This window comes from Brachionichthys hirsutus, chromosome 20 (assembly GCF_040956055.1).
Source record: "Brachionichthys hirsutus isolate HB-005 chromosome 20, CSIRO-AGI_Bhir_v1, whole genome shotgun sequence".
NCBI classification, from domain to species: domain Eukaryota; kingdom Metazoa; phylum Chordata; class Actinopteri; order Lophiiformes; family Brachionichthyidae; genus Brachionichthys; species Brachionichthys hirsutus.
Window position 1 is genome coordinate 1,916,848 of NC_090916.1, and position 21,874 is coordinate 1,938,721.

General features: G+C 44.3%; 1 protein-coding gene across 1 annotated transcript; it reads right to left on the reverse strand.

Annotated features, from left to right (window-relative positions):
- Nucleotides 1-421: 421 nt before the first annotated feature.
- Nucleotides 422-20,828, reverse strand: rps6kc1 (ribosomal protein S6 kinase polypeptide 1). The gene is made up of 16 exons (XM_068753606.1): nt 20,727-20,828; nt 19,467-19,502; nt 18,529-18,649; nt 17,791-17,906; nt 17,618-17,711; nt 17,460-17,504; nt 16,936-17,337; nt 16,219-16,343; nt 15,507-15,605; nt 13,478-13,525; nt 12,854-12,986; nt 9,531-11,123; nt 8,614-8,703; nt 3,701-3,783; nt 1,591-1,686; nt 422-587 (listed from the first exon to the last, which is right to left on the reverse strand). Exons 1-16 carry the CDS (start codon nt 20,826-20,828, stop codon nt 486-488), a joined length of 3,285 nt encoding a protein of 1,094 aa, XP_068609707.1. The 3' UTR covers nt 422-485.
- Between the last annotated feature and the right edge of the window lie 1,046 nt (nt 20,829-21,874).

Below are 21,874 nucleotides of genomic sequence, written 5' to 3' on the forward strand. Positions count from 1 at the left end.
CTGGTAAACTGGCCCCTTTTCATCTGAGCTAAACTGTTCATTAAAGAACAAGACCCGCCAAGTCAAAGTCTTTCCTTCATTCACCTTGCATAGTGTTCGTGTCTGTTTCTCTGCATGGGTCGGTTGGCATGTAAAACCTTGTGATGAGAAGAAAACAAAGAAAATATTGCACATGGAGAATAAGAGGAGAGATTTGATCTGTGTCAGTTTAAGAGGGAAACCAGCAGTAGTTAGTTTAGTGAAAATAAAAGTGTCCCGTTATTACAGATCCATGAAATAAAGACATAAACATTTCACAATGACGTTAATACTGCTTCTTGGCAAGTTCCATAGAAAAATAAATAAATAGGACAAGTGGGCGAGAAGCCAGGTGCGTACAAATGTGCATGTTTATCTGTTTGCGTCCAATTTGACACGAGTCCATTCAAAACAGCCCATAGCCCTGAATGCAGCGCTGCTTTTTCAAGTCCCACAATGCACGGCGTCTATTCGGACCAGTCCACTCTGGCAAAAAATGGGTGGGATTTGATGTCCTCGACACCTCCCACTCCTGCTCCCAGTCGTTCCAATGGGTTGTACTGGAGCAACTGCGCAGGAGGACAGATGGAGACAAAGAGCGGTTTTAAAATTTAACAGACGGAAAGGTGGAAAAAAAAACACACACAACATAATGCTTTTATAGCAGCAAAGGAGACGGCCTATAAAATGATCATTTGTAGTCAGACTGCATACGAAAGCTAATATAAAATGATTTGTGCACGCACACACACACACACAATAAACAGAGTTGATGACTAATGAGCTGGGTCAAAGAAAATGCAATCAGACCATCAGATAACTGTTAAACTGTTGTTTAATGATTTATCTTACTTGTCCACTGCCTTTAAAGTACAATGTAATTTAATTCATGGTTGATTAATGGGGTTGGTGTCATTAAATAGAGATAAAAACATGCTAACCATATTAATAAACATCTAAACCTCATCGCTGCTGGGGATTTACAATTAGCGTTTAGATATACTGACAGTGTGAGCTCTGTTTTTCAGGGTATGTGTTCATATACTCAAGCCCAACAGAGTGGACAGGGTTCCCTGTAGTTCTCCACATCGATTGAACTTATGCCAGCCACTGTTCCTGAGAATAATTATTTAGATGCATATTCCTCTTCTGGACAAGAACTGCCAAAAACAAATATTTGAACCCTTTAAAGCCAAAACGTATCATATTTGATACAGATGCCCTTTCAGGATTTTGAGACTTCTTCAGTTTGGCGTTGGAAAAATAATTATTGATTTAGCAAAACTTATGTAAATTAGAGCACTTCTATAAAAATGTATGTGTTCTGCGGTTACTTCATGGTTCAGGCTTTAAAGGGTTAAATATCACAGATGCAGATTTTTTTATTAACAAACGAGACATGGCGGTAACTGTGTTGGATAGAAACCATGGCACATTTGCTTTAATGTTATCATATCCCCTTCATTTACAACCCTTTTTTTTTATCCACTGCATTATTGATCCGTTTTGTTGGTTGGAATGTTCACACACACACACACACACACGCCCTGCTAGCACATCCTGCGTCCTCACCTGCTCCAGCAGAGACCTGGCCTCCTCTGAAACAGACTCGGGGATGTTGAGCGCCGTGTGGTGACCGATTCCTGCTGGATGGCAGCGCAGCAGCGACTGAACGGAGAGCAGGAGAGGTGGGAAGAGGAGATAACTAGAACGAAACTCCAGCACTCACAGGTAAATATAAAAAACACAAAAACATCTCATTTAGAAGGCGCCATCGGCGTGCAGAATAGATAGCCATCAATGAAAACAGAGAGAGGCTGACGGACGGAGGGCTAAAGGGACACAGAGACGGACACCTGCAAAGCACCGGGACTGGACAAATAGGAGGAGGACAGCGCGTCCAGGCACCTGAAACAACACTGATCATCACTATCACTCTATCTTGGAGCTGCTGCATGTCGCCGACAGAATGCTGCACGTTTCACGTCATTTATATGAAGCAGCTTTAACGAAAGGGCTAAGAGTCAGTAGGAATAAAACCTTTTCATTTGTTTGGAGGAACATCTGACTCGGGTCAAACTGAAAATTACAAGGAATTGCTTGCACTCACAGAAAAAACCCCAAAAATAATGTCATAAGTGAGAGAAAGAGAGCAAAAAGAACTGCAAGTGCTTTTCCAGGCACACAACGCAGCATTATTGTTACAATAATTGACAATAATGACTGTAATCTTCCACAGCAGCTACACCTGCAAAGTTAAGGGGAAAAACAATACAACCTAGTGTGTGTGTGTGTGTGTATGCGTGTGCGTGTGTGGCAAGAGACAGTACAGCATGAGTGTTTGTGTTTAGAGCCCTGTGTGTGTTTTTCCATCAGTTAGATCTGTTGCCTCCCGTTTTCCCTCCTGATCCATGCTGCAGGAGTTCTGGCTGGATTCCTAGCCTCAGTCAAGACTGCTCCAGGCAAGATCTTATCCTGCAAGGATCAAAAGACACTGTGTGTGTGTGTGTGTGTGTGTGTGTGCCCCTCCCCAGACTGTACATAATTATCAAAGGATCCATCTGTGCGACGGACGTTTTTACAGGTAAGTGAGTGTGTGTGTTGTTCAAAATAAAACACTCCTACTCATATTTGGGGCTATTGCTGCTGCCTGGTAGGGAAATATGACCAGTTGCAATCAGTTCAAAGTCATTCAATGAAAAGACAATTAAAAACATTTAAAGCGATGCTCAGGTTCAGTTCACCTGTGCCGAGTGTTGTGTCTGGGCTACTTTGCATTTGCAACCTCAGGTCGCGAACGCCTCGTTGTACGAGCAAAGCGGTGCACAAACATAATTTGAAGAACAAATTTGGACTCGAACAGCAAATGAGCTTCGGTGAACGAACACCAAGTGCCTCGTCAGCTTTGTCGCACCGTTTATCGTTGTGCTCTTTTTAATTTTTTTTTATTTACTCTCATCATGGCTCCCAAGAAAGTTCAAATTCCTACTAGTGGGGCGAAGAAGCCTAAGCGCATTTTAAGGAGTAGTCTTCCTCCTCCTCTCGCGCCACACACTTTCAACAACAAAGGTGACGTGTACCATTATTATAATTTATTTTAGTGTTAATGCATAACCTGGACTGTGATTTTCTGTAATTAAGCTCACCTTTAATTCCTTTCTATATATTTGCCACACATAAACCATTAAAGAAGGTTTTAAACCAGTGTCCCGGGGGCCGGAGAACTGAGGAACTGAATTCACGTTCATTTATGTGGGGAAAGCTCTTCACTTTCTCCTGCCAGTCTTAAAAAAAAAAGAAAAAGAAATCGCCCCTCAGACAGTTCTGATCTCGGACCAGCCGAGTTCCAGCACCTTGAGAGCTGCCCGGGTCTTCGCCTTCCACGCCGACCCCAAATTTGCCGTCCTCAAAACTCAGAGCTGCTCCAGGAGCCAGCAAGGTGGCCCGGGGAGAGGCGACCCCTGGCCCAGCAGATGGAGCTCAGGCTGGGGGAGAAAGTCACACCGACAACCCCTGGCACTCCCCGAGAACCGGAGTAAGAGATGGCAGCCAAGACGCACCTCACACACACACCACACACACACACACACACACACAGAATCGTGCACGACCTCGTGTGAGAGAGCTGAAGGATATCGCACAACACCTTAGCAACAAACGGTTGTTGTACTTCCTGACTCACCGTGCCCGTCAGGAGCTCAAACAGGATGGCACCCAAACTCCACCAATCGCACGCGGCCGTCTCCTCGCTGATCCCGCCCACCTCTGAAACAAAGCAAAGAGGGAAGAAGCTACTCAAAGGAAGTGTTGGATGAGAAAACAGGCAAGAATCCTTTACTCACACCTCCCCGCTCGTTTTTAAACGCTCCACGCCGAGCCCCCCCGTCAGCCCGGCGTCTTTGTATTAGTTAAAGTTTCATTGAATTGACACAATTCAAAATGTGCACATAAACATGGACACGGCCGCGCACGGACCCACACAAACAAGGGAGTCTCATAAAAGGGTGATTTGCATAATAAAAAAGCAGTTAAATTGAGGAAACCGTCTGCTGCAACTTCACACCATCTGCATGACCCGACCTCAAACACAAGCGCACGCACACACACACACACACAGCCGAAACAACGGAGAACAAACTGCCTGATTGCATTATTCATTTACCTGCAAATTATTATTTTAGCTGCTGAAAAATAAACATTTAATCATCAATTAATCATCACAAATTGATGATTAATTTTGATGATTATACCCTCAATCAATTCATTGACCGTATGCCCTGGAAAATGGTAACAATTGGAATTTGAAGTACCGTAGATGCACGATCAAAAAAACAATGCAAATGCAAAACATCTCTAGCTTGAACAAAAATTTTAAATCGCAATCGATCAGTCATCAAATGGAAATGTTGCCACAGTCTCACCACAGAACTTGCATAAAGTTTTTGTGTGAACCAGAAATTGTTCAATAATTACGCACCAACTGTAACTCATTTTTATCTTCCATTGCTCAAGTTCACTTTCTTTTGCCAAAACAGAAATGACACACAAGCCCCTCCCTGGGTGAGCTTCTCATGGGACGTCAGAACCCTCTACCCGTGTGTGTGTGTGTGTGTGTGTGTGTGTACTGGCTCCACTGGGCACCAGATGGCCTCTTGTGCCGCTCAGCTTTCCCTCTGCTCTATCCAGAGGGCCGGGACGCTGGGTCATGGCTGCGTGTGCCCAGAGACCAGACTCCTCAGCTTGTTTTGGGGGGGGGGGGGGGGGGGCATGAGCGATAAATATCCCTCTCCTCCTGGAGGCTTCTGGGAACCCCGCGGGCCAGCGCGGCTCTCTTGCAGCTAAGGTTAGAGAGGACCGCACATTTTGTGTACACGCATAATACATACACAAACAGACACGCAGCCAAGTGAGCAAACCGTCTCTAGGGCTGCCCACGACGGCTGTCTCGACAGCCAAGGAGAGAAGATCGTCATTGAACGGACCAGTGATACCTGCGTGGCGATGAGCTGAAGGGGAAATGCTGCCCGCACACACACACACACACACACACACACACACACACACACACACACACGCGCGCGTCTCAGAGCAAGGTCGATGTCATCACAATGGATTAATGTCTAAGGAGCTGCAGGGAGAGTACAGTGGAACCGGCTACACTTACCACTCTGTCAGAGCGAGGCAGGGAGAAAGTGAGACAGAAAGAAAGAGGAGGGGAAGGGAGGATTAACTGCGTCCACAGGCCATCGTGTAAAACCTGACCACAAGTCCACTCAACATCTTTCCCTGAACAGTATGTGAAAAAGGGAACCACGAGAAGAACGCTAGGAGCTGACCTTGAGCCCCCCCCCCCCCCAACCAATCAGTTCCCTCCTGCTTTGTTTCTTAATCACTCTCCATCTCCTCTTCTGGAGACCATGAGGAACTTTCTCTTCTCCTCTCAGACAGACTTCCTTAAAAACGTAACCAAACAGTCATTGTTGAAAGCAGAAGTGAACGCAGGTAGGAAGTAAGGGACTAGCGTGCGATGTTCCAAGACTGTACAGTAGTGTGTGTGTGTGTACGTGCACATCACTGAAATGGTTCAAATTATTAAAGGTGCCAGCTCCCCGCCAAAAGAGGAACCAAACTTTATCTTTGTCAGATCATGCCATAACCGAAAAGGAAAAACAAAAACAAAACAAAACAAAGCAGAAAATAAATGTTAAAAGTGACAATGCTGACGAGTCCTCTCAAGCGATTTCTTCACTCACAGGGGCACAACAATCAATTTCCCATTTCTTAGGCAGTGAAGACAATCGGTTTTGGCCTTGCGTCCCTCTCATAATAATAATAATTAACCCATAATAATAATTATTAACCTCTACAGTTGGAGAAAAATTCATTTAAAATCCACTTCATTTTAAAATTGACGTGGATTTGACCAAATTATTGGGACTTATCTACAAAAGTGAAAAAATGTCTCATTCACGGTCAAGATGCCGATTTGATCCGAGTTGCTCGGGGCCAGAGCTGCATGCACGGGATGAGAACTTTGTCACAAACAATATTCTTTAAGTTTGCAGAACAGTAAAATTCTTATTTGGTGTGTCAGGACGACATTTGAAACAGACAGCGTTACAGGAACGCAAACTGTTTTCATCGTCTGTCTCGGCGGAGCGTCTTCCGAGGATGACGTGAGCAACAGAATGCCAAAGCGAGTCAGATGAGCTGAAAATATATGCTGTTAAACAACCGATGCTCCTCAGCCCCTTCTCACGGAGTCCGCGGGCAGCGTGGGGCCGCCAGGTCGGGACTGCGTCCTCAGCTGAGGTCTGTTAAAACGTTACATTCATGAAAGTGTTGTAAAAAGGTCCTCGCGATAATAAACTATTTTACTTTCTATTTAAATTAGGCCAGATCATGGTCACAAAACTACTTTTTTTTTTTCTTTATTAGAAAAGTAACGATGACATGTTGAGAAAGTAAATAAACAGAGGTGCAAAAAAACACACACACAAAAAAGACAGTATTTTCCAGACCCGTGTTATTTGGGTGTGAATGTGTGTGCTTTAAAAACATGTTTCCCCTCTTTCTTTTACTTTACACACGCACGCACACATACACACACACACACACACACACCCACACTGCTAGCTTTCTGGCAAACAGTCATAAATCTGTCATCAGAAATGAAGCCATCGCCAGAGCTGACCCTGTCTGGATAAACAGCAATACATAACAAGGGCAGGAGAGACACACACACACACTCACTAACCTTTGCGTTAGACCAAGAGTGTGTGTGTGTGTGTGTGTGTGTGTATACATACATCTACTGAACTAAGCATGTCAAAGATGCAGGGGTTCTGCAGATCAATACAACAGAATTTGAAAGCCAATAACTTGTGATGTGATGTGAACAATAACAGAAACAAATGACGATGAGAAACATAAGAAAAAAAGAACAGGTTGCCCGTGGTCAGTGGATGTGGAGGCAGTTCTCTGACTCAGCAGCAGGATCACACTCCCCCTGCTGGCTGCTGGCGTGTATTACATTCACTGATCAGTTTAACTTGTGTGACCCTTTCACACCCAGCTTCCCGACTGCTGCTCAACCAAAGCGTAACACTTGGCGAAAGTGACCAAGTCCAACATTTTTACTTTCACTGTTGCAGGACGATCGTACAGAAGTCTCTCTTATTTTTTTTAAATCGATCTTTAAATATTTTATTTGCACACCAGCTTGTCCACACTCTTAGATGTGTAAACGTCTCTTACTGCCTACATTAACAAACATATGCTTGTTTTAGCATTCTGCTTTAAGCTACATCATGCATAAAGCTCTCTGAGCAAAGCGTCCCCCCCCCCCCCCCCCCCACTGCTGGGTGATATATGCCCATTATTGGGCTTCTAAACAAGCTACGCACATAAAAACACACACTTTGGATATTAGATCGAGCGGTTGTTGCTTTCAGATTTATTACAAGAGTGGCATATCGCGTGTTCTAGTCACAAGGAGAGCAGGTGAACGTGAGTGACAACATTAATGTGAGAGTGAATGGGTTTGAGGGTCACCAGGGACGTCTCACGAGTTTTCCCAGTGCGCCGATCGAAGGCTTGTCCATCCTGAATATTTCAGAATTCCACATGTCATGCATGAGCCCTCACGTAAAGCAAGCAACAAATTGGAAAACAAATCTGCCTTTAGATATCAAACTTATGATTACATATACACCCTGCACAAAAGTACACACACACAGACACACACACACACACACGATAGTGCTAAGTAGGGACATGGAGCCGTACTCCAGTTTGTTTTACGCAGTTTGTAAACAGCATGCGCGTCCTGGGGGGTAACGTGGGGGTTTCTGTACCACTGTTGCCCAACAGCGCCCCCTACAGGACACTGAGGGAACCTCTGACTATAAACTACTCTCAATCTCTACTGCCAAGAAAAAGCCATAGATCCATCTCTGGGCAAGCCTGGCTTGTGTACACGTGGAATACTCATGTGTGTGTGAGTGGCTGTGAATGAAGTATCTTACCTGTGGCCCTGCATGCCTGTGTGGAAATAATCTCTCATAAACCTTAATCCTAAAGCCTAATTATTATTAATTATTGTTAGACCAACTCTGGTTCAATGCATCAAATGTTTGTGTTTGATACTGCTTCTATGGAGGGTTTTTTTTTCTTTTCTAATCTGGGTTTACAATGTGTTCCTTTCTCTTACCTTTACCATTACACAACACATAATGCTAAAAGACCTTCCAGAAAAAGTAACAAGTAATGATAGTTAACAACATGTTTGATCATTAATAACGACTCCAAAAATATCAAAATGGTGACGAGCAGACAAAGACGGCTACGACGTCACGAAGCTCCTGCCATCTTTGCATGCTAAACAGCGTTTATGCAGGATCAGGAGACTTTGAATTAAATTCTCTTGTGGCATTTCATCCCCGGCACAAAGCAATGCATAAAGATTGTATTAAAAGTGAGATCAAGATAATAATTTGTTTCCTCCTCAGGTGATGATGATACATTTCCAACAGCTCTGCACTGTCCCCTCACGACAAAGTGTTATATAAATACCTCCTGCTGTGCAGGTCTCACCTGGTCCACAGTACATGTTGGCAACAGCCTCTTTGTCACAAGACTCCTCCACATCACTCCAGCTGCTAAAGTAGGTAAGCTGAACATGACCTGAGGGGACAAGAAGAGACAAACAAGTGTTCAACTTGTTAGCTTGTTAGCGTGAAACACAAATCTCATCCCTGCCTCTCGTCACGATGACTTCTTCCCCACAGATCCCTCCCCTCCAGAGCGCTTCCTTACCCCGGCTCTCTAAAGCCCTCCGCGAGCCTTTGATGCACACACAGCGCCTTCGATTACTCCTGTTTAGCGGCTACCCGTTAACGCCATCATTAGAACTAATGGTGTCATTAGGTAGCCGTGGCCATTAGAACGGGCTAGCCAGACTGATGCACCACACTACGCCGTTGATGGACCCTTTAGAACAATAATTACCACCAGGGAGACGAAAACAGCCACTCAGCTAATTAGACGCTTGTTGATAACGAGGTGGAGAGAGATCATTGTAGGATGACCCCCCCCCCAAAAAAAGGTCGAGGGAGAAGCTGTGACCTGGTAAATCAACACTTGTGTCTCCGGAAGAGACTTCATTGTAGTAAATAAACTACAGATGACAGTCCCTTAGAGGGAAGTAGCATCCATGAGCCAGGAACTATTTACTGTTTACTTGTTGGGGGATCAGAAAAGTTGCCCGACGCTTTTTGTTTTCTTGGCTAGATTTGGGTTTTATAAGCTTTTAAAATGTATACATCTTATGTTAATGATCTCTGATCAGTTACAGTCACTCAGATACTGTTCTAAAATGACTCGAGGCAGCTCGCCATCATCGCTTAGAGACATAGCACTGATGTGTATTAAGCAAATGTTTGGATTTCTGTGGGCAAAAGATTTGGGGAAAACGGAATCCCGTTCCTGTGTGATGTGACAGAGGGCCTAACCTTGATGGTCGAGCAGGATGTTGTTGGGATTTAGGTCCCGGCAGACGATGCCCTCTTGGTGCAGAGAATCCAGGGCCATCACCATCTCTGCAGCCCAGCGTCGGACAAACTCCTCCGGGATAAGAGCTTGGGATGTAGCCAACGACAGCTCATCCAGCTCTGCAAACAGTCGGGATACTTCTCTGTCGAATTTGCTGCCATCTGTATTACTAATAACTCCTGATATTTCACCATCAAGACCTAACAAATGCTCAACCAGGGCACAGCCCTCATTCCCATTTGCAGCTGAGGTCGAGCCCGTGCTGTTGCCACTGACGTGTCGGACCAAGTCTGTGCCGACTCCCGGACTGCGCTCTACGTTCTCGTTCAGCGAGCCAGTTACTGGAAGGTCATGAGGAGGGCTATTATTTTGGCAAGCAGAGAAAAGCATCATGTCGTCAGAGACATCTTTCCCAAACGCGGAGCTGGAGTCATCCCAGAGTGAGTTACGAGGGGAGAGGGACGGAACGCCAATGTTACCGGTGGCAGAAGCCGGACGCAAAGACGACTGCTCCAGCAGCCGCTCCTCAGCTTCCTCAGGCGGGCTGGGGAGCTGTAAAACATCAGGCTGGATGAATGTTGGAGGACAGGCTGCAGCCTCGAGGCCCGGACCCATTTCTTCCTGCAGAGAGTGGACAGCCCCACCCATCACAGGAAGGTTGACCAAAAGGTCTGGAGGGTGACCCTCGTCCTCAAATACTGCCTCTTCAAATGAGATGACGGGCACAGACTCATTGGAGCCTTTATCGCTACAGTCCAACCCCCAAATGTCTGAGCTGAGGCCCTTGACCTCCCGAGCCAGCTCCGGGTGATCCTCAGGGACATCTGAACCGAGGTGAGAGGCAGAAAAGCGGGGGGCATGCTTGTGCGAGGGGTACTGCTCTCCTAAGTCGAGGCAAGTTGCTTCACTGGCGCTGTCTTTGCTGTCAATCCGGAAAAACTCCATTGGCGTGTGCTTGGACTGATCCAAAGACAGGAGCCCGGCGGGGGAACGCAGAGGACTGAAGACCTCACTGTGATCCTGTCCCTCGCTGTGGCACTGCTCGTGTTCAAGTTCCTGAGAGCTGAGAGGCGAAGAGAGGCTGTCGTTGCTAAGCTGCGATCGGCTGCGGCAGGAAGCGGCGGTTTCTGCGATTGGCACGTCCAGCGACAGCATATCCTGTCCGCTCTTCGCTGCCTCTTCCTCCAAAGCATCTGGCTCCACCTTCTCCAGCTCATATTCATTGCAAAGCGTCAGATAGCTGTTGGTGCACTCGTCTTCTGAAGGGCCAGAGTCCGACTGAGCGCCGGTTTGTTCAATAATCCTCGGAGGGAAAACAATACCTCTCCGAGAGGTTGTGAGGTTCTCTCCTTCCTTCGCCAGTCCCGGGACAGAATCCGAATAGGCAGCCGTTCCAGAACGAGAACTGGTAGAGCCTACATCCAGCTGTGCTACAGCACGTAAAGGAGCGTGCACGGCTACCGTGTGGCTCTTCTGCAAGAACGGAATGTCAAAGCTCTCCTCCAAGATGGAATTATGAAGGTACTTTCCAATGTGAGACCACAGCTTCCCGCCTAAAGGTGAAGGAAGCAAGTATTAGAGACAAAGAGTCAGGGCGGGGTGAGCCGACACAGCTATAAATGGGTATAAATAAAACAAATGAGGAGTTAGCGTAACTTCTGGAACATTTCCACAGCAGGAACCTTTCCAGTGATGTTTTAGGAAGTCTGATAATTCAGCTGCGTTTCAACCTGTGGAACCTTTGTCTAAATTTACTATCCAGGCCACAGTGTGGTTTCCATCATCCGAAAGGTTCCCGGCCGACACATAGCAGCTGCCGAAGCTTCTCATTGGTCGACGACAGGTTTTAAAGCTGATAACGTGTGTGGAACACTATTCATTATGTGTGAGCTGCCTGAAGAAATTTATATTTAAACAAGTCATCTAAAAAAGAAAAAGACTTATTATCCCTGACATCCCTTAAAACATTGCACAAGTACAAGATTTTAAAGCTGGTAAATGTTTATGCAGCTAGAAGAACCCACTCTGACAACAGCAGCAGCATTCGATTAAGAGACGCACACCTTTTCGTGGCCCGATATTGGATTGCAGGGATGTGCAGACGGACAAGGATGACCCCAAATGGCTCCTTTGGTGGGGCATAAAAATGTGTTCAAAAATAATCACCATATAATTAATGTGGACACAGGTTCCCTCCAGAAGCGCCTTGAGTCACATAAAAGCCTCTTAATTGTGGTTTTAATTATGCAATAGTGGTACACGCTGCCAAATTCATTTGTAAGTGATTTAAGTACCAGCTGCCATAAAGGCAACTTCGGGCCTCTAGAGCCCTTAAAGAGCCTGGAGGTCACCGCCTGGCCGTCCACCCCGACGTGTGGGTCATTCAGCTTCACCACTCAGAACCAGGCATCTCAGATTCCCGCTCTCTGCTAATTACGGTAATGCTTAATATATACACGGACTTTGTTTCCAGGGTTTCCTTAATTATTTTATCCTCATTAGTTTGTCATTATCTTTGAGTAACCAAGGCAAACAAAAAAAAACAGCCCAAACTGATCCCAATTTAGCTCGATAGGGTTTGGGAGGAATGTGCCTTTTAGGTTCACAATGTAATGCAAGTACGTAAACTCACTCTCTCTCTCACACACACACACACACACACAGCTTTAGCATGAGCAATTGGAAGTCAGCATCTGTTGCGTGTGATGAGGATGGATAGGGAGTTCACAGTGATGATAATGATAGCGGGGCAGCTCGATGGCTCAGAAAGTAAAACCATCCACATGTTGTTTTGTCCAATGTCACTCAGGTCGCTGCCTCCTTCTGTCTGCCCGACTGTCCTCGTTCAACCCATCAGTTACTGAAAGAAGGCGCAGCCCCGGACTGTCTGACGCCCAGAACAGGCACGGAAGTGTATTGAAATGACGCCTTTCCCAGCGTTTGATTGGCTTTATTAGATTATGCTGAACAGCCCCGTATCGTATTCAATGCCACCCACTAATATTACCACAGGGTGGTTTCAGGAGGCAGCAGATTGTGCAGGTTACAGGGCATTAAAAAATATGGCTGCATTTCACTGAACACACGTCCAAGAGTGAGAGGAAAAGCAAGGAGGCCCAGGTGTTGGCTTAGCTAATGAAGTATGGCGCCACCTGGGTAGTCGGAATAATGACCTGTGACACACACCCATCTCTATCAAACATCTGTCTGGAACAAGGGCAAAAAAGAGGTCAAGCAGACATAAGCGGGAGGATGAAACGGATGAGTATGACGTGAGACTGACCCTCGGCGTACTGCAGCAACAGGAAAACCGTGTCTTCAGACACGATGAACTTCCTCAGCTGGACCATGTGGGGAACGGACTGAGGCACGATCGTCCTCTTAGTCAGCCCAGAGTCGCTGCTCTTCCTCAGACCCTGAAAAAAGAGGGACACAATGATGGGCGTCAAGCAGGAGTGGGCAAGGGAACATACTGGACTTGAGGATGAGGAGAGAAAAGAAGGATGAATGCGTATAAATACGGGTAGAGAGCAGGAAGGGAAGGGTGAGCATTTCAATTGCATGTTGAGTGACAAAAGCAGAGTGTGGAAAAGGAGCCAACAAATCCCCATGGCAACCCAAAGTCACTGGACTCACCAAGCCACATACAGTATGTGACTTTAGCAGAGCCCCAGAGTGTGTGTGTGTGTGTGTGTGTGAGTGCGTGCACTGATCTGTGCCCGAGTTGTGCGTTGGCAGCTGGCACACGTATCACACCTGAGAGCAAAGGAGCTGACAGAGACAGGCCCATTAGAATCAATTACTGCTGCCACACACACACACGGGCCTGTGGAACACGTCACACATTCAGGACAAGGATGCAGGGCGCACGTAAAGACACGCACACAGACACGCACATTACACTTACTTTGAGGATGAACGTCTCTTGTGTTCTCTTGTCCATGACCAGAAGAACCTGTGATGGATGATTTCCATTAATCACCAGATATGGATTCCAGTCTAAAGTGATGGAGTGGTCGCGTCCCGCCGTGCAGTGTTTGTCAACGACGGGGGTCAACGCACACACAACGAGGGCCGCTGCCGGATAAATGCAGGCCGCGGAATTAAACAAGAAAAACTGGCATTAACGCGCCGGATCGTGTTAATGCGATGACCAAAGCGAGTTCCACCAACGGAACGACGGCGGAAAGAATCAGTCGGACTGCGATCACAACAGGGGAGAAAATAAAGAACAACTTTGATGACTACGTACTTCTTACATTATTTATTGGCTGAAAGTGAAATGAGAAAAACCTTTGCCTTCCAGAAACAGCAGACAGGAAGGATTTTCAATTGAACATTTTAATGACTATTTCTGACTATTCCTTTCTTTTCTCTGACGGCTAACCCTGCATAAGAGGCCTGTAACAGTTTATCTCTTCCTATTATTATTTTAATAAATAAATAATAATAATAATAATAACAACAACAATTTAACTCTTTGAGTGACATTCACGTCTACAGACGTTTTTAATAACCCAAACATTCACTGCCAACCCTGACATTGAAATCTGCTTCTGCTGCTCAACGGCCAAAAAATTGTAGGGACACACTTTAAACTTTAATCTTTCATTTGGTATAGTAAAGAATATTCTGTGGGGCTTGGAAAATCGGGGAGAAATGCGCGAAAACTGGGGCACTCAGCACATACCTGAGATGAAAATGGCCGGCACTCAATGCGTTAAATTGTTTGTAGTTGTAACCCTATGATACACAACACGACACAAATGGTCACACTCCTGGTCAGTCACATTTATCCGATGTGCAAGTGTCTTCATAATGCTCTGACTTTCCGTTTGGCAGCACGTGTCTGACAGATTTGTCTCCTGGAGCCGAGCGATGGTTCGTATCGGACGCAGACGTTTGTCTTCGTCCTGCACTAATTGCTTCACTTTCAGGTGTCTCCTTAATATCTCTCTGACATCTCCATTGCTCTTCAGCGTCTCAAGAGCACAGAGGAAGCATATGCGCGTCTGTGCGTGTACGCGTTCTCTCCGTGTGACCCTGGCGGGGACCAAACAGGTGCAGGCTAAATGGATATGAATGGAGCTGTGAGTAAACAGAGTGGCAGTGCTAGCCAGTGCTCTAATATAATTAAGACACACACATCGGGGAAGGGGGAGGCGGAGAAGAGGGGCAGTAGGGTGAGGAGATCTCTCCATCTGTCCCCTCTGTCCTCATTAAACACGAAGAGGAACAGGAAGAGGAGAGGAAGGCCAGGTCCGCCCCACACATTTTTTTGTTGCTGTGTGTGTCTGATTTGTACATATTGTGGATTATTTTTCCTGCACCTCTGTGCAGAAACACGTGTTGGTGTTGTGTCAACATTTTCCTTGGGGTTTTGTGTGTGCGGAGGACAAGCATCATTGATTCACTGTTGTGTGGCGCCCGCTAAGCTGCGTGCCAAGTCATTTCATGGCTGAGCGGCGAAGTTGCGTCGCCGGCAGCTGGTTGAGAGGACCGGAAACCTAAACTGACCTTGTGGTGGTCATAACTGACGCTCGACATACACACACTCAGCCCCTTAACGTGCCATCCAGAAAATCGATTACATTTTATTACCTCGGAATAAAAAAAAAAAACGAGATGGTTTACGAAGAAAGGACACAAGGAGGAGAAATTTGAAGATGGATGCCATCTGCATTCACCCGGTCCTTCAGAAGCAGAGGGAATTATTATAGGACTTTCTCTTTCACCTCGTGAATTCGTTTTTTTGCCATATTTCCAATAATATTTCAGAAGCAAATTAGGCAAAATTATTATTTTTATCTGATACATTTTTTTGTCTTTCGGGAGAAAAAAAAGATTGAAAAGAAAATAAATTGTGACTCTGAATGAATCGACATTTAAGCAAACTCACAAAAGCATGTATGCAAGCTGCAGGACAGTGAACGCACCTTATCAATGATTCCCAACACTCTGTAAATTCCCAGCTCCTCAGCGGGATTCTGCTGGCCTCCTCTGCTGCTGGTCGGGCAGCACTGCTCCCTAAAACCCTGGAGGGAAAGGTTCAGCATTAAAATCCAGTCCCATTCACATCTTTTAGCAGTCAGACTTAGCATAGACATAAAAAAAAACGGCGTTTTGCTTTAATCCTGCACTACTAGATTGTCTGGTCGACTACAGAACATGAATACAAGCTGAAAACACAAAATCATCAGATTTTTGTGTTTCGGGTGAACAGTTTTCAGTCCTCATCAATTTGGATTTTATTTCATGTTTTTAACACGAACTTGCTGTGATGATTTCAGGAATGCTAAAAGCAAAACCCTCTGCTTCAAATAGATTGCAGACCCTGTTGTATACAGGGGGGGTCGTCGACTCACAGCAGGTTGATTTTGCCACCGCACTGGTCTGTTCTTTAAGACGTACCAGAAAGCGAGCGATCGGAACAAGTTTACCACAGTTTCTGCGGTCTCGCCCACGATGTCTACCGAGAGGACATTGTCTCTTTCTAGTCCCCATTTAGAGAATCATGACGCAGCACAATATTCTTACGGTAATTTAACATGCGCCGACTTACGACCGAGTCAGCTTACGTCAAAGCCCCCAAAAAAGCTAACACAGACAGGCCAATGGAACTTTCCTCCCACTCCCACCCCCACTCACCACGTTCTGTGTTGGCCCTTGACCCATGCTGTTTCTCAGATGTTGGCTGGATATTTGTTCTGCACGCATCAGATACTCTGCGGTCTTCGTCTTCACTGCCTCTCGCCGCGTGGGACTCGGCTCTCCTGGAAATTTATTCACGATTGGCAAGTTTAATTTAAAATCGAATAAACAAACTGAAGTTTCAGTTTCACACTACCGGTACTTCTCTTCAGTCCATGTGAACAGAGTGAAAGAAAAAGCCCTTTTTAGCTCCTCCCATTCTAAGTCAATTAGTTTGATTTGCATACAAAGGTTTGTGGGGGTTATCTTCCACTGTGGACTTTGACCCCAGCTTCATCACCAACACAACTTTCACAAAAATAATTTGAGCTTATTCCATGATGGCCCTGCAGTATCAATAAATTGCTGCAAATAAACACCAAAAAACTCCCTGCTATGAATTAAGCAGCCTAAAACCTTTGCGTAAAGAGACATAAATTGTCATTGTGATTCTTAAATATGTTGATTCACTACTGCAAATAAGTAGTCAAGTAATACAAAAAAACAAACAACACCAGAGCATCTGCACCTGAATAACCGCCTCACTTTAAAAACTTTGTGTAACCAGAGTAAAACCTTTGCATAACTCAGCTTTAAAAGACCTAAAAACAACTCTTTGTCTTAATTACGTCTTAAGGGTATTATAGTTGGGACCCCCCCCCCCCCTAAACTGACCTTGCACTCCTTGCAGCAGCAGGTCCACTCCGCTGCTATAGTAGGTAAACGCTGCCTGGAAGTCTTGCTCTTTCTCCTTCTGCAGAGCCAAGCTGATCAGACCACCGGCTCTATCCAGGTAGTCCCAGTTGACGTCCTTCGAGTTGCCGCTTCCGGTTTTTGTCAGGCCGCTGGCGATGAGTGACGATCGACCTCGCCAGCTGACCTCAGGGACCGGGGCGGGAGACGGGGTACGGCGTTCACGTAAAGACGGCAAGCGAGGACTGTAGCTGCTGCCAATGTTTGTGGCTCCCCCGTGTGGTTGGTTTGGGGAGGTACGGCCTGAAGCCGCGCCATCATCCAGGCCAGTCAAAGAATCTGTATCCACAGCCAGAGAGGTCACATCGTTGTCACTGGATTGTCCTGGGGAGGAAAATAATGCAATACAGGCAGATAAATATACACAGATATGATAACAAGTCTTATGTGTGACCCAAAAGCTAACATTACGTGGATGTTTTTTTATATGCAAACAGCAACTTCACCTCCATACTCAGATGTGACTTCCGCACCACTGAGGTCCCTTTGAACTGAAAAACATTCATACGTCTCTGAGCCGGCACCAATTGATCATCAATGATTTTATCTCGTTTGCAAACTGACACAATTGATTCTGTGGAGGAGTTAACGTGTGCAGCATTACCGTCAGAGCTACAGTCTGACAAACTGTCTGCAAGAAAGTCCGAAAAGGGCTCCGCTGGTCCGATGAGCTCCGAGCCGTCATGGACCTCACCTCCCTTGAAAAGTATTAAGCATATAGAAGTCATGTTCTCTCTGGGAACATATTCCTGTTTCTTCATGCGTATGTCTGGGTACCTGAAAGAAATCTTGGATGTTCGGACTGTTGTAGAGAGCAGGGATGTTAGCGGAGAACTGCAGCAGATCCTCAGAGCATTGTCTTCTCTCTTCTATTACCGAGTCATCAAAACGTCCTGCACAAACACAAGGACATGAAAAGGGACTCTGGTACAGCGAGGCGGCCTATCACGTACGAGCAATGCCTACTGACTAACAACACGGAGAAACCTCAGAGGGAAGAGTAATCAATATTTCTGCAGTAGTTTCAAAGGTCAAAGATCAATAGTCTTGTGCTTCTTTTTTAAATACAAGTACAGTGGAACCTCGGTTGTCGAACATAATTTGTTCCGTAATTCTGTTTGAAAACTGAAACTATATTTCCCATAATAAATAATGGAAACAGGATTAATCCGTTCCTAAGCACCAGATAAAAGCTCATTTACAACCTACAGTTATATAAATGTGTATCTAAACAACGGATAACACATAAATGTGTAAATAGTACAAAAAACAAAAGCATAGTAAAAGATAATTTAGCCCATTTCTGTATCATTTACATAACGTTTTTGCTGCAATGTCGGGAAGGACAGAAAGAAGGGGAAAGTATGGGACCTTTAAGAAAAGTTGAAATAATCTATTTCTCCATACCAGAGAACTGCCAGAGAACCGCGGTCTCGGAATAGGTCCAATGCAAACATTTAAATTCTTAATCAGGGCACATATTTGTCACAGGGATGGAGAGAGTAAATTTCTTACCAAAGACTTTGGCTCTGGCAAAGGGTGGAAACAGCTCCGACTGGCAACAGACATTCTTGTGCAGCTGCCAGAGATCTTGATGCAGCTTCCGGAAATCACTGTATCTCTTCCACACTATTATCTAAATCAGAATCAGAATCAGTTTATTGCCATTGTCAGTGAGGGTACACAGACGAGCAACATTTGTCGGTGTAATCGCGCAGAGCGGATAGAAGAGATTACGACAGGGTGGACCATTCAATCATTCTGGAATCAAAGACATGTGATGATGAGCTGATGGTGGGTTGCTATTCCAGCTTGGTAAAACGTTTACCGATCTGCTGCTGTGAGAAACAGTAGCGCTGTTCAGTATTGCAGGAGTGTGTTTCCGGCTCTCTTCCACAAATCAAATGCAGAGCAGTAATCAACATCACGCCTGCTTAGTTAGCACTGCTTCCTGGGCAGCCTGCATTCCTCAGTGTGTGTCGACTGTAAGACAGCCAGCTCGTCTTTGTTTTATGTGTGTTCATAGATACGTATATGATGATGACACAGAGAAAGAGCCACACATCCTTTAAAAGCTTTTACGAGACAAAATAACTGTTCTGAGTGAGGTGAAGATGTTAGAGACATTCCAATCTTTGGAAAATCGCATTCTGAGTCTGACTCTATAAAGATTGTGAGCATAGAATGCAAAAAATGCTCAACACATTAATAAGGGCAGACACGGAGTGAAGCATTTATCCTGCTTTAAACTAAGCACATTTATTTAATAGATACTGTGAAAATAAAAAGCTTACAAATATTTTATTATATTTATCTCAGAATTTCCCCAACTAATTTTATCTGAAAATGTAAAGGAAAACATATATTGTTTTGACACTGCACCAAAGCTCGTCCTCAGTCCCTGCAGGGATGTCTTCGTAGTCACAAAGAGGATTAAAAACAAAAACTCTTACCTCTTGGACATCCTCCGGGTTCTTCCTGGAGATGATCTGTGTGGAAACGGCAGAGGTAAATACAGAGCCGTGTCAGCGGTCCGCTGCGAGGCCGGCACAAGTATGAACAAGGAGTTTTCTGTGGTGAATGACAGAACTCTCCAGTGTGAGAGGAGACATCACCAACAGGGGGGGGGGGGGGGGGTGTTAACCTACTGAGCTAGGAGAGTGTTGCATGATGGGATACGTTGACTAATTTCATCAACTGAGTATTTGTCTATAACGGCCTTTTATCTAGGAGTACCGGAGTCCTCGTAAACTAAATCTGGTTCAACATTCAAGGATTACCGTCATCGGGATGAATAAGATTCAACATAAATAAGCGGACTACAGGAGTCTCAAAATTATTGAACCTGATACGACATCTCTGTACTTTGCAGAGCTCCATCTCATGACTGAAAATGTGCCGCAAAGTCAGACACCAGCTCCTGCCAGCATTCCTGAGAACTCTTAGCCCATTGCTCATGGGCAAACACCTGCAAGTCTGTAATACGGATTTCTGGCACAACACACTGCAAGCACCTGCTTGAAATCTTAGCTGAGATTTTATATAGTTAGGATTCAAATCAGGCAAATGTGACTATGCAAGAGACACTCCATGTCTTATAAAGATGATTTTCAGTATAATGGAGCGGACTTATCTTGTGCCTCTGAGGAGGTGTACGTCAATGGGTTCAGGCATGTTGTGGAAAATTTTTGTTTACAGGAAATGCACTGAAAATCTACAATTAAAGTAAATCTGTGAAAGTGGGCAACAGTTTTGATGACATCTGTTCTGGAAATGTGTGCTCTTAAGATGCTATTCGGGAATATAAATCACTTAGCTCTGAAAACATGACAATTCAGGTTAATTTTGGACAGGGGACAGATTTCATTTAGCTATAATATCATAAAGCTGCATTTACCTTTGGCTTAGCTGGTTAGCCTTTGGATTAAATCTGTCTGTCTATGGTTAATACTGCTGAATTTACCAACTAGTCAATCTATCTCCTCTGGGTGAAAATAATATACGTTAGAATTATGTAAATATTTATATTAGTGGCATACATGCGTCAACCAAAGGTGTAATAGTAATAGCTAATACGCAATAACCTTTTAATAGCGTTGCTTGTTTTTACATCATATTAGCTTGACAGCACCCCTCTCAGACTATAGCTAGCTATAGCTAACAACAATACAAATTAGCCTTCGTGCTAGAAATGCTATCCTCCATTCACTTACCCTAGCGGTAACTTTGTACACAGTGTATCCTTTCTGGTGCTTTTTAGCATCCGTGACAGTATAAAACCGAGCAAGTTCTCCTCTGTCCCGCTGCGATATCATTCTGATAGTGACAACATTGCCAAAGCTATCAGCATCCTAGCCGTCCACATTCATTCCCTGTCAGGACAGTGACAAGCCAACTCTCGCGAGACAAAGGAAATACAACCGCAACTTCAAAAAGAAAAAAAGAAAAAGACTATAAACGTAAATAAAGCATAAATAGAGCGTCGATTTAAGCAGTCAACATATTAAAAATAAAACCACTCGGAATTTGAAAATCAATAATTTACTTTAGCTTCTTCGTTTGTACTTTAAGTGATAAAATATCATGGATGGTTTTCACTGACCTTGATGAATGTTGTTCCATCCTTCCATCCAATTACTTTAAGATACATAAAGCAATGTAGTTCATTTAGACTGATTAAAATATAACCATGAAAATGCTGACTTAAGTATATGAATAATCTTTAAAAGAATCTTTAACTTATTGTGTAATAAAAATAAATAAATAACACAATTCCCTATAAACTTGGTAAATTCCTTTATTTCTTCTGGGAAAAACAATAGATCATAGTTAGGCTACATGTGTCACAAAAGACTGATTTTTCTGTTTTGAGAGGGAGGTGGAGAGAGAGCAAATTACAATTTTGAAAAACATCAAAGAGCATAAATTACAAATTTGGAATAATTTGACAAATTGTCCAAAAAGCCACACATTCTTCTATAACTATACAAGACCAAAATAAATCAACGACAAAAATAGTTCAGAAAGAAACCAAAAGCCTGTGGAAATTAATTCCAATGTAAATGATTGGCTCTATACGAGATAATTTGTACACATGTAAACAAAAAGGTTTATTGTGTATGTAAGAAATAGAGAAAAGTACACATGGGTTAAGCATTCAATATGCATAAACTGAAGTTATGTTACACACACAAATAATAAAATCTAGGCTCAATTCTACAAATATATATTTTTTATGATTGGTAAAGTATAGAGTAGTGCCTATTAATCTGTCAATATTTACACCAAAGACAAATAAAATGCATTGAAAATAAAGAAGGAAAAGAAAACAGCACTTTCCTATTAATATGTATAAGCAAAA

What these genes read in the sequence shown, in the direction of transcription:
- rps6kc1 (XM_068753606.1), bottom strand. Translation starts at nt 20,828, where the DNA reads ATGATATCGCAGCGGGACAGAGGAGAACTTGCTCGGTTTTATACTGTC. An exon ending in GTTGCTGCAGTACGCCGAGG is followed by an intron (nt 11,124 to 12,853) that starts GTCAGTCTCACG and finishes CTTCACCTTTAG; the next exon opens with GCGGGAAGCTGTGGTCTCAC. An exon ending in TTGAGCTCCTGACGGGCACG is followed by an intron (nt 1,687 to 3,700) that starts GTGAGTCAGGAA and finishes CTCTCCGTTCAG; the next exon opens with TCGCTGCTGCGCTGCCATCC.